The sequence below is a fragment of the Schistocerca serialis genome, chromosome 10 (assembly GCF_023864345.2).
Source record: "Schistocerca serialis cubense isolate TAMUIC-IGC-003099 chromosome 10, iqSchSeri2.2, whole genome shotgun sequence".
Lineage (NCBI taxonomy): Eukaryota > Metazoa > Arthropoda > Insecta > Orthoptera > Acrididae > Schistocerca > Schistocerca serialis.
Window position 1 is genome coordinate 168386603 of NC_064647.1, and position 13162 is coordinate 168399764.

General features: G+C 44.5%; 1 protein-coding gene across 1 annotated transcript in view; it reads right to left on the reverse strand.

The window, feature by feature from the left end:
- Nucleotides 1-7266: 7266 nt before the first annotated feature.
- LOC126425112 (fumarate hydratase, mitochondrial-like) overlaps nucleotides 7267-13162 on the reverse strand; it is an 87420-nt gene continuing 81524 nt past the window's right edge. Inside the window, exon 8 of the mRNA XM_050088041.1 lies at nucleotides 7267-7831. Coding sequence (XP_049943998.1) covers nucleotides 7700-7831 — 132 coding nt within the window. The 3' untranslated portion in view covers nucleotides 7267-7699. The remainder of the gene's footprint in view (nucleotides 7832-13162) is intronic.

Sequence of the window (13162 nt, forward strand, 5' to 3'; positions counted from 1 at the left end):
AGCGAGATGGGTCGATAACTGGAAGGCAAGTGCTTGTCCTTCCCCGGCTTAGGAATCGGGACAACAATAGACTCACGCCAGCATGCGGGAACATGTCCCTCAATCCAGATGCGATTGTAAGCACGAAGAAGAAAACCTTTACCCGCAGGAGAAATGTTCTTCAGCATCTGAATATGAATAGAATCAGGCCCAGGAGCGGAGGACCGTGATCGGGCGAGTGCGTTTTCGAGTTCCCGCATGGTGAATGGGGCATTATAACTTTCACGATTCGATAAGCAGAAGTTATGTGGCCTAGCCTCCTCTGCCTGTTTGCGGGGGAGGAAGGCAGGGTGGTAATGAGCGGAGCTCGAAACCTCTGCGAAAAAGCGGCCGAAGGCATTGGAGACATCCTCAGGAGCCACAAGGACGTCATTCACGACCGTCAAGCCAGAAACTGGTGAGTGGACCTTAGTGCCAGAGAGCCGGCACAGGCTACCCCAGACAACAGAAGAAGGAGTAAAGCTGTTGAAGGTGCTTGTGAAAGCAGCCCAGCTGGCTTTCTTGCTTTCTTTAATAATACGACGACACTGTGCACGTAATCGTTCATAATTGATACAATTCGCCACTGTAGGGTGGTGTTTAAAGGTGCGTAAAGCACGTCGACGAGCACGTAAAGTGTCTCTACATGCTGCAGTCCACCAGGGGACCGGTACGCGACGTGGAGAAGAAGTAGGGTGAGGGATGGAATATTCAGCAGCAGTGAGAATGACTTCCGTGAGGTGTGCGACCTGATGATCGCAGCTTGTGAAGGTTTGATCCTGAAAGGTCGCCCTGGAAGAGAAGAGCCCCCAGTCTGCTTTGGAGATGGTCCAAATAGATGAGCACAGAGAGGGGGTATGCTGCAGGAGATGGATAACACATGGGAAATGGTCGCTCGAATATGTATCAGAAAGTGCATACCACTCAAACCGGTGTGCAAGTTGGGTAGTACATATAGAGAGGTCTAAATGGGAATAGGTGTGAGATGTGTCCGAAAGAAAAGTAGGGGCGCCAGTATTGAGGCAGACAAGATTGAGCTGCTAACAGGGAGCCCCTCGGGCAGGATGCTGGAGAGCCCCAAAGGGGATGGTGGGCATTGAAGTCTCCAGTTAACAAAAATGGTGCAGGTAGCTGAGCAATAACTTGCATCATGTCTGCCCTGGTAACGGCAGACGACGATGGAGTGTAAATGGTACAAATGGAAAATGTAAAAGTGGGGAGAGTAATTCGGATGGCAACTGCCTGCAGGCCGGTGTGCAATGTGATGGGATCGTAGTAAATATCATCCCGGACCAGCAACATAACCCCTCTATGAGCCGGAATACCTACCACAGGGGGTAGGTCAAAACGCACAGAGGTGTAGTGTGCCAAGGCAATTTGATCGCATGGGCGTAGCTTCGTTTCCTGGAGGGCTACGACAAGCGGACAGTGCAAGCAGAGCAGCAACTTCAAGTCCTCTCGGTTGGAGCGAATGCTGCGAATATTCCAGTGAATAAGTGCCATCGTAAGAAGAAAAGGAAGATGAAAGAAGGGGTCACCTCGAAGGCCGCTGAGGGCATGGCTTCGAGCGAGCACTGCCGCCGCTATCAGTAGGCGGACAGTCATCGTCCATTGGTTCTATAGGTTCATCGGCCATCTTGGTAAGATGGCCGGGAGGGGGAGCTTCCTCTGCCGGTGAACGGCCAGATGTTCGGCTACCAGCGGTGCGGCCAGGCGAAACGGATGACGGCCTGGGGCGGCAACCGCTGGGTGGCGCAGGAGAAGAAATGCGCCGTGGCAGAGAAGGAGAACTGTGCTTCCTATGAGCCTTCTTGGAAGGTCGTTTGGTGGAAGTACTGGTTGATGGTTGGGAGGTCGAGGTACGTAGGAAGTCTGCACGGGACGGTTCCTTCTTGAAGGCCCGTGCATCTGACTTTTGGGTCTTCGTCTTAGCAGAAGCTGATGAAGGGGCTTGTGTCTGTGGGGTGACGGGAGGAAGAGGAGACGTCGACCCCGCGATCTTAGTACTGGCCGAACGGACGACCGTGGTGCTGAAGGTCAGATCGCATGTCTGGCTTGCCACCTCCCTGGTAGTCCGAGGAGAGGCGAGGACAGTACCATATTTCCCCGCTGGGAGCAGCGTGGGCTTCCTACTAGCAAATAGCTTGCGAGCAGCCGAGGTGGACACTTTCTCTTTGACCCGAATTTCTTGGATACAGCGCTCTTCCTTATAGATGGGACAGTCGCGGGAGGACGCTGCATGGTCACCCTGACAGTTCACACAACAAGGAAACGGAGGTGGACAGTCACCCTCATGGGCATCCCTGCCACAAGTGACACATGTAGCCGCATTGGAACAAGACTGGCGAGTGTGATTAAAATGCTGACACTGGTAGCAGCGCGTAGGTGTCGGGACATAGGGGCGAACAGAAATAACCTCGTAGCCTGCTTTGATGCGCAATGGCAGCTTAACACTATCAAAGGTCAAGAAAAGTGTCCGTGTCGGTACAAGGTCATTGTTGACCTTTTTCATGACCCTATGGACAGCCGTCACGCCCTGCTCAGCGAGGAAAGACTGAATCTCCTCGTCAGTCAATCCGTTGAGGGATCTAGTATAGACCACACCACGAGACGAATTCAAAGTTCGGTGAGCCTCCACCCGGACAGGGAACGTGTACAGCAGTGTGGCTCGAAGGAGTTTCCGTGCCTGAAAGGCGCTCTCAGTTTCTAGTAACAAGGTACCATTACGCAACCTTGTACAAGACTTCACAATACCGGCTATGGCATCTACGCCCTTCTGGATAACGAAAGGGTTGACAAGAGGAAAAATCCTTTCTGTCCTCAGATCGAGAAACTACGAGGAACTGTGGGGCAGGCGGTAGTACTTTTGTCACTGGTGGCTGGTCAAGTTTCCGTTTGTGGGCAGAAGTCGAGAGAGATGGAGAGAAATCCATTGCGGAGGAATCCCCCATGATTGCCAGCGTCTCCGATGGCGTGCTCCTTCCTTATGGGGACCCTCTCAGAGGGCACTCCCGCCTTAGGTGAATGTTTACACCTCAGGTCACACCTCCCGAGAAACAGACGGAGGGATCAATCGGCATGGTCAGAAGGTATCAGCGCAGGCAATCACCCCTCCCTGGGCCTGGCCTTTACCAGGGGGTACGTGCGTGCCTTAGTTGTCTACCCAGGGCGGGGAATTACGGGTTACCCCGTCACCGGCTACGCGTGCGAACGCGTGGGTCGGCCTTCAGGCGTGCACAGGGAAGAAGGAAGAAGAGGAAAAGGAAGAGAGAGAGGACAGACTGTCTCAAACGCCGAGGCGGAGACCAGAGAAGGCAAGGAGAAGAAGGCAAGGAGAAGAAGGCAAGGAGAAGAAGGCAAGGGAAAGAGTAAAGAAGACAGTGAGATGGAGAAGAACAAAGAAAGGAACCAACCAAAGGAAGGAAGAAACGAGAAGTGAAAAACCAAGAAGACCACAAATATAGGTCGTGGAACCGTCCGTCTCCGGACGCAGGCGCTAACTACCCCCTTGAGGGGGATGGACTCCTTTTAGTCACCTCTTACGACAGGCAGGAATACCTCGGGCCTGCATACCTGTTGAGGAGAAAGTCACGGCGGTAGGGCAGTAGTAGTTCAGCAGCTTTAGCAGACAGACTCTCAACTGGGCTGCTGTATGGGTAAACATTGTAGAGGGCTTTATGGATGTAGGTTGCAGTATCTATGCAAAGATGAAGAGGCTCACACAGAATACAGTAGCATGGAAATCAGTCTTTTTACTAAAGGTGTTGGTGGTAAGTTAGTTACTACAGTATATCTACAACAAAAAAGTGCAACCTGTAATTCAGGTTAGACTTTTTTTTTCGCAGTATTATCACCACACCTAGTGTGGGTTTCTTTTAAGACATGCTGATCTCTTTTAATGTAGTATACTGTGTGGTAGTACTACAACTACACCAGAATTATGGGTCCATTCTAAATAGATAATCTGGTATCCGTGAACATACTACAGGGTGATAAATCATTAGCCCAACTGCTTTCATGGCGTGCGGCCGGCTGGCTGCTGTGCCCACGGTTCGGATGACGTGAAGTCCTCCACAGTAAACGTAGTATAGTTTGTCATGTAAGTTATTTCTTACATACATAATGTAAACCCTTAAAAGTAAATTCCATATTTTAAGCAAGAAGATGCTAGAACTGCCTCCCTTCATTGTCCAAGCATTTCTGACACCTGCTTAGGAAATTTCTCATTACACTCTGCCGTGTCTTCTTTAAGACATGGCAGCAATTTCTTGAAAAACGTTAAAATTTAAGTTCGTCTAAAGTGTGTGGATTTGAGTTGCCCGCACCCCCCCCCCCCCCCCCCCCCCCAAGATAAGATAAAAATCGCAGTGGGTTAAATCTGGGGAAGGAGAAGACCATATGTTGTTAGTGATAAACTCCAAACTTATCAGGAAATTCAGTTAACTGGCAAAAAACCATTTTCATATATCTCTCACTGTAAAATATTACACGGGCAAAAAAAGATGGCCTATTATTCTCTCACTACCAATAGCACACCACACTTCCATATTTTTTTTATCATGCTGGGGTGACTTTTGTATTGTGGTAGGCTTCTCAGAATTCCAATAACAATGTTTTGTGAGATAACGTATCCGCTTAGGTCAAATCACAATTCGTCCAAGAAGAAAGTTAGGCGACTATCAATTTCTCCACCATGCACCCTGTTCAAAATTCCATTAATAAAACTACAACCTTTTTGCAGGGTCAGTAGTTTAAGTTCTTGCACTGCAGTTATTTTGTACCACAGGAACTTTGTAGCTGTTTAAACAGAGCCACAGGAGATTCCTATTTGCTGTGAAAGATGTCGAACTAATTTTCTAGGAGACTGCTCCAGAGCATACTCAATGTTACTTCGCTTCTTCTGTGAGTAATGTGTGTTTCCTGTAAGGAACACTTCCCATTTCACAAAATTTATGTAATTCCTCTTGAAATAATCTCCTTACTGCACACACTGATTCTGTACACACTATGAATCATACGTGAATACTTTTAGGTGAAAAGAATACTGCATTTTGCCATTTCAATTGAAACGCTTTCACTCACCTCATTGTACTGTGTCACCTAACACGCACCTGCTACCTGCACAAGATTTCTACATAAATAAATGCCTCACAGTGGAGGGGAAATATACTCCCCGCCAACGGCTGGCTTCTAGCTGGGCAAAACAATCCGTAATATGGGACATGCTGATAATATGAAACTTTTAACACATTTTTTAAATGATTCAAGTAATTAATGCTTGCATTTTGCCACCTTTTGTTTGATTGTTGGTAAGGCAAATGCTTTGCTGTCATGTATATTATGACAATCTTAACTTCTGATACTGTTTCTGGCACCACAGTGCTGGATAACAACCAAATGATAGAAATTAGCTAACTGCTAAGCAAATAAATGTTTGCTTCAAATAAAAATTCAGTTTCTTACAGGAAAATGACTTCACTGTTAGCTTGCAGCTGCCACATAAGACTTGTTATGGTACAGAATAACACTGAAAGTAGATAAGATGATTTTTGGACTAAGACTGAAATAAAACCTCAACTATTTACTCTGAGAATTTCTCTGTGGAATAGTGATGCCCCTGCTGCAACAACTGCCTATACTGGGAGATTTGTCTAGCTGAATCTGTCTTAGTTTTATATGTCTCTTACTGCTTCATTTAAAAAATAAATAAATAAAAATTAAAGAGGGAAGTGAATTAGGCATATTTCTTTAGCACTTTCTGTGGAGTGCTGCAAAATGCTGCAGTGGATCTTGTTATTTAGCAGGTGTTATATTGTACACTGCCAATGGGAAAACGTCATTTTTGATGGGATGATGGCATAAACCATCTGGAGGGAGTAAACATATTGAAATGGTTCAGTGTCGTCCACAAAGAGGTAGCACAGGGGCATAGCTACTGGAATGCAATCTGTATCTCTCCTTTAATAGGGATTGCTCACAGCTAGAGGGCTGCATTTGGTGCAAATTTGTGAAGCAAGCAGGCAACCATCACCCGGAGATGCACTCGTGCTTTCTACAGCTGAATGAGTGAGTTTGAGAGGGGACAAACTGTGACCTTCCAAAGCGGGGGAGGGGGGGGGGGGGGGGGGGGGGAATGGGGCTTTTGGAGAACTGCCACAAAAGTTGGATGTGCTGTTTCCGTTGGGCAACAGTGCTGGTATCTGTGGTCACATGAACATTTTCACACCTATAGACGAGGTTCTGGACATCCACACAGCACTGTCACCCACCAGGATCATCATATTGTGAGGGCAGCAGTGGCCAATCATACAGCTACCACAGCACAGATAAGATGACTTGTGAACCCAGACTTGTCAACAAGAACTGTTACGAATGGGTTATTAGCAGTGGTACTACGGGCACACACACCTCGAACCTCTCTTCCACTCGTGCCACAGTATCAACATGCACAGCTGGACTGGTGCCATAACAGGATCACTTGGAAGATGGATTGGTGTGCCATAGTCTTCAGTGACGAAAGCAGATTCTGCCTGCACACAAGTGATGGTCATTTGCACATACAATGTAGACCTTGTGAGCTTTGTCTTATAGAATGCATTTGTCCAACACACACTGAGCATACCCCACACCTTATGGTCTGGAGTGCGATGAACTCCAACTCTCGTTCATCTCTGGAGTTTCTGACGGTGATGCTAACCACCACTTGGAGCATGCAAAATGTTGTTAGACCTGTTCCTTTACTATTCTTGTAACAGGTAGGTGATGTGTTCTTCCAACTGGATAATGCTCACCCACACAAGACCTGTGAAACTACAAATGTTCTGCAAGAAGTGCAGCAACTTCCTTGGGAGCACAATCTCCAGACTAGTCTCCAATTGAGCATGTGTGTGATACGATGGGACGAGAAGGGACTCGTGCAATTCATCAACCAAAAACTCTTACAGAACTACATGGACAGGTTGGGCAGACATGGCATAACATATAGTGTTGCAGTATTTGCATTGCACAATCAACTGGGTGCTAGAGTCAGCTCCTACATTGCTGCCAATGGAGGTGACACCATATGCACAGTTGCAACAACAAACCTTGAGTGAATTTGAAACCTCTAAAAGTATATAGTTTTTTTTTTTTTTTTTTTTTTTTTTTTTTTTTTTTTTTTTTTTTGCAGTGTATACTGTGGACTACAAAGATTCCATTTTTCACAAGTAGTAGTCCAGTTACAGTCTACTTTTAAGTATGCTGACATGATTAAAGACAACATATTTATTAAAAATCTCTGTACAATAGAACCAACATACACAATCACTACAACAATGCAGATCTTTAGCTACAGTTGTTTTTTAATTAAAAATTAGTTACAAATTTTTAATTAAAAATGAGTGACAAACACAAGGAAAACACTTGAAAAATAATACATGGTGACAGCTCGTGGCAAGTGACTCAGTGGTCAGAATACAATGTCCTGCTCCTCACTGCCTTCAGCAACAGGCTTTAGCACAAACTGAGTGGACAACAGAGTGGCTTTTCATTTGGATACGGTCGCAGAAGTCCCTATGAACTGATGATGCTCATGTTTCTCCAACATTATCAGAAAATGTGTTCTTGAATACATGAGGCTAAATTGTATCCCCACAACATGGAATTGCACCAGGTTAATGCTGCAGCTATTGTTATGGTCCTTTTACTTCGGGCCCAACATGTCTTGTGGCCTCACCCAGCTCTCGAAGTCTGCCTCTGTGAGGTATCCCAGCTTCAAGGCAGCTTCCTTCAGGGTTGTGCCTTCTTTGTGGGCAGTCTTTGCTATCAAGGCAGCCTGAAACAGAAAAAAAGAAAATTAAACCTGTCATTTGGAAGCTCTTAGATTAGAATCTTGAGAACTGCAGGTACTTTTTTGTTATTTCTAAGTACAATAAAAAGAGTGATTATTATTTTTATTCAATTAATTTGTTTAAACCTATTTTTTATTTCTAATACATTGCTGCATCATTTTTTTATGCTGTATCAACTTTTTTATTTGATCTTATTTTTATAATCATCATTCTTTTTTTTGTCTGGAATCTGCCTGTGCTGCCTGTAATCTGCAACCAAGTGCCAACCAGGACTGCTCACTGGTTGGTAACATGGCAGCTCACGCAGCCAGTATAAAGATAGTTTCAGGTAACCAATGATGGCAAGAAATTAGTTTGCTTTTAGTGCTGAAACTGAAACTTTCCCATCTTGAGTATGCTCATAGAGCTTAGCCTTAGAAGCCACAAACAAAGCAATCACAATTTTAGTTCTGCCAAAGATGGCTAATCGCTGTTTTCTTGGATATATTGCACATCATAAGGTTATGGTTAGGTTAAGTCACAAGTTTAAATTCAGTGCTACAAAACTCATACTCTGCCACAGTTCAGTCACTGGTCACTTACAATCAACTGTCAGCAGAGCATCTCGCATTTCTGTCATACCTCCCAGTGGCTGATTCCAACATTTCTGTGTGTTACACATTAACAGGATTTGTGAATTGACCCACCATGTTCCTGTGTCACTCATAACTGAATGGTAGCCGGCAGCCGATGTGGCAACACTGTAGCAGCAAGTGAGAGACTATCAAGTAATTTTAATCGGACTATAGCCACAACACTAGCTTTAGAGCCATGAAGTAAGACTTTGATATTCAAGAGAAGATTATTTTGCATGTCAGGTACACAGTTTTTGAAGAAGCAAGCAAAATTACATACACAAAGAAGAATTCAGGTGTCTTAATACACTAGCAAGTATGAAATGCATCCAGGTAGTGTCTTTAAAACTGAACTATGACTCCAGCTTTCCTTAGTATTGTTTCAAAATTTTCACTTGTTTCTCATTACAACTGAGGAGGAAATCTGAAAGCAGAATGCTAACAAACATAGCCTGAAGAAAATCAAGCACTTACAGGTTACACCCTCGTTACAGACAACTGGAGACATTGATGGTAATGATTGTTTCACATTTCAATAGCTGCTATGTATCAGATAGTTTCTGATGATTGCAGTAAGTGAAAAAGTTCAAGAATTTGATTACAGTACATATAAGGAAGGTAATGTCAATAAAATATGATTAATGAAATGTGAAATATATATAAGACCTGTCACAGAGTACTTGATAGTATCTACTGTACAGGATATCCAAGGAATCTGGTAACCATTGGCTCCAAAATGCATATCTTAAGAACTATAAGCACTTTTTCATCTTTATTACTGTAAAACAATGTCTTCTACTGAAGAAGAGCTTGTAGCTCTTAAAGTATTCACATGTTTATTGGACTTTTTTCCTTGCTCTGGTCCATACTACCTTCCCCCAACACATGGAAAGCAAACAGCTTGCACTAGAAGAGATCTGTTTTACAGTATTGATGATGAAGTGCTTGTAGGTCTTAAGTTATGCATTTTATAGCCAGTGTTTACTAGAACATTTTGCTTTGAATGATCATTCCTGTCCTCTTCTCAACACCTACAATTCCTCCTAAGACACGATATAGCTTTTTAGAGGGCAGCAAGTAGTGTATTAGTGAGTAAACAGTTTTTAATGTTAAACAGCATAATAGATATATATTCAAATCAATTTACTTTCAGTGAAATTTATTGTGCTGTTCCTTTTTTATAAATTTGATAAGATAGCAGCCAAGTGACAAGTGTGATTATAGTGCTCATCAAATATTCCTTGATTGTATTTTTGTCCTTTTCTGTCTGTTTTTCCATTCTGAATACCTTTTGCAGTATATTTAGTGCATATTATATTGTCGATTTGCCTGTACAATGAATTTCCAATAGTTGTTTTAAAAATCTTACATTTGTTTACATACTGAACTTAATGTTTGTAACTTGTATATTCATGCATATTTTTATAAATATGCTTTATCTGCAAATAGCCATATTAGTGCGTATTTTTCCGTCACACATGAGAAGTTGTGGCATCTCTGTGTTATATTTCGGAACTATCTCAAGTTGGTTTAAATTGCTGTTAGGTGTGACTTCTGACAAACATTAGTTTACATTTACCTGACATTTCAGAACTTACAGTATTAACAACCTTCTAAATCTGCACCTATTCTCTGCAATCACTGCAAAGTGCATAGCAGAGGGTACATCCCTTTGTACCAGTTATTAGGATTTATACCCATTCCATTCACAGATGGAGCATGGGAAGAAATATTGATTGATTGCCTCTGTGCGTGCCGTAATTATTCCAATCTTATCCTCACAATCCCTATGTGAGCAATACATAGGGGGTTGTAGTATATTCCTAGATTAATCATTTAAAGCCAGTTCTTGAAACTTTACTAATACACTTTCTTGGGCTAGTTTATATGTATGTTCAAAGGTCTGGCAGTTCAGTTCCTTCTGTATCTCTGTAATTTTCTCCCACGGATCACACAAACTTGTTACCATCTGTGCCACCCTTCTAGGAATATGTTTAAAGATCCTCTGTTAGTCCTGTGTGGTCTGTACTACATACTTGAGCAATATTCTAGAACCAGTCACACAAGTGATTTTTAAGCAATCTCCATTGTACACTGATTGCACTTCCCCAGTATTCTACCAATAAACCAAAATCTACCACATTAGTGAAATATAAAAACAAAGATGAGGTGACTTACCGAACAAAAGCGCTGGCAGGTCGATAGACACACAAACAAACACAAACATACACACAAAATTCAAGCTTTCGCAACAAACTGTTGCCTCATCAGGAAAGAGGGAAGGAGAGGGGAAGACGAAAGGAAGTGGGTTTTAAGAGAGAGGGTAAGGAGTCATTCCAATCCCGGGAGCGGAAAGACTTACCTTAGGGGGAAAAAAGGACAGGTATACACTCGTACACACGCACATATCCATCCACACATACAGACACAAGCAGACATATTTAAGGACAAAGAGTTTGGGCAGAGATGTCAGTCGAGGCAGAAGTGTAGAGGCAAAGAAGTTGTTGAAAGACAGGTGAGGTATGAGTGGCGGCAACTTGAAATTAGCGGAGATTGAGGCCTGGCGGATGACGAGAAGAGAGGATATACTGAAGGGCAAGTTCCCATCTCCGGAGTTCGGATAGGTTGGTGTTGGTGGGAAGTATCCAGATAACCTGGACGGTGTAACACTGTGCCAAGATGTGCTGGCTGTGCACCAAGGCATGTTTAGCCACAGGGTGATCCTCATTACCAACAAACACTGTCTGCCTGTGTCCATTCATGCGAATGGACAGTTTGTTGCTGGTCATTCCCACATAGAATGCATCACAGTGTAGGCAGGTCAGTTGGTAAATCACGTGGGTGCTTTCACACGTGGCTCTGCCTCTGATCGTGTACACCTTCCGGGTTACAGGACTGGAGTAGGTGGTGGTGGTAGGGTGCATGGGACAGATTTTGCATCGGGGGCGGTTACAAGGATAGGAGCCAGAGGGTAGGGAAGGTGGTTTGGGGATTTCATAGGGATGAACTAACAGGTTACGAAGGTTAGGTGGACGGCGGAAAGACACTCTTGGCGGAGTGGGGAGGATTTCATGAAGGATGGATCTCATTTCAGGGCAGGATTTGAGGAAGTCGTATCCCTGCTGGAGAGCCACATTCAGAGTCTGGTCCAGTCCCGGAAAGTATCCTGTCACAAGTGGGGCACTTTTGTGGTTCTTCTGTTGGGGATTCTGGGTTTGAGGGGACGAAGAAGTGGCTCTGGTTATTTGCTTCTGTACCACATCAAACCCACCAACAAGCAACAGTACCTCCATTATGACAGCTGCCACCCATTCCACATCAAACGGTCCCTTCCCTACAGCCTAGGTCTTCGTGGCAAACTAATCTGCTCCAGTCCGGAATCCCTGAATCATTACACCAACAACCTGAAAACAGCTTTCACATCCCGCAACTACCCTCCCGACCTGGTACAGAAGCAAATAACCAGAGCCACTTCCTCGTCCCCTCAAACCCAGAATCCCCCACAGAAGAACCACAAAAGTGCTCCACTTGTGACAGGATACTTTCCGGGACTGGACCAGACTCTGAATGTGGCTCTCCAGCAGGGATACGACTTCCTCAAATCCTGCCCTGAAATGAGATCCATCCTTCATGAAATCCTCCCCACTCCGCCAAGAGTGTCTTTCCGCCGTCCACCTAACCTTCGTAACCTGTTAGTTCATCCCTATGAAATCCCCAAACCACCTTCCCTACCCTCTGGCTCCTATCCTTGTAACCGCCCCCGATGCAAAACCTGTCCCATGCACCCTACCACCACCACCTACTCCAGTCCTGTAACCCGGAAGGTGTACACGATCAGAGGCAGAGCCACGTGTGAAAGCACCCACGTGATTTACCAACTGACCTGCCTACACTGTGATGCATTCTATGTGGGAATGACCAGCAACAAACTGTCCATTCGCATGAATGGACACAGGCAGACAGTGTTTGTTGGTAATGAGAATCACCCTGTGGCTAAACATGCCTTGGTGCACAGCCAGCACATCTTGGCACAGTGTTACACCGTCCGGGTTATCTGGATACTTCCCACCAACACCAACCTATCCGAACTCCGGAGATGGGAACTTGCCCTTCAGTATATCCTCTCTTCTCGTCATCCGCCAGGCCTCAATCTCCGCTAATTTCAAGTTGCCGCCACTCATACCTCACCTGTCTTTCAACAACTTCTTTGCCTCTACACTTCTGCCTCGACTGACATCTCTGCCCAAACTCTTTGTCCTTAAATATGTCTGCTTGTGTCTGTATGTGTGGATGGATATGTGCGTGTGTACGAGTGTATACCTGTCCTTTTTTCCCCCCTAAGGTAAGTCTTTCCGCTCCCGGGATTGGAATGACTCCTTACCCTCTCCCTTAAAACCCACCTCCTTTCGTCTTCCCCTCTCCTTCCCTCTTTCCTGATGAGGCAACAGTTTGTTGCGAAAGCTTGAATTTTGTGTGTATGTTTGTGTTTGTTTGTGTGTCTATCGACCTGCCAGCGCTTTTGTTCGGTAAGTCATCTCATCTTTGTTTTTATATATAATTTTCCCCACGTGGAATGTTTCCTTCCATTATATTGACATTAGTGAAATAAACATATTTCATAATATTCTTTTAGTGTTTCATATTCAAGCTTTTTTCTGTTGCTATAAATATTATTTGACCATGAGTGGGAACTGTGGGAGC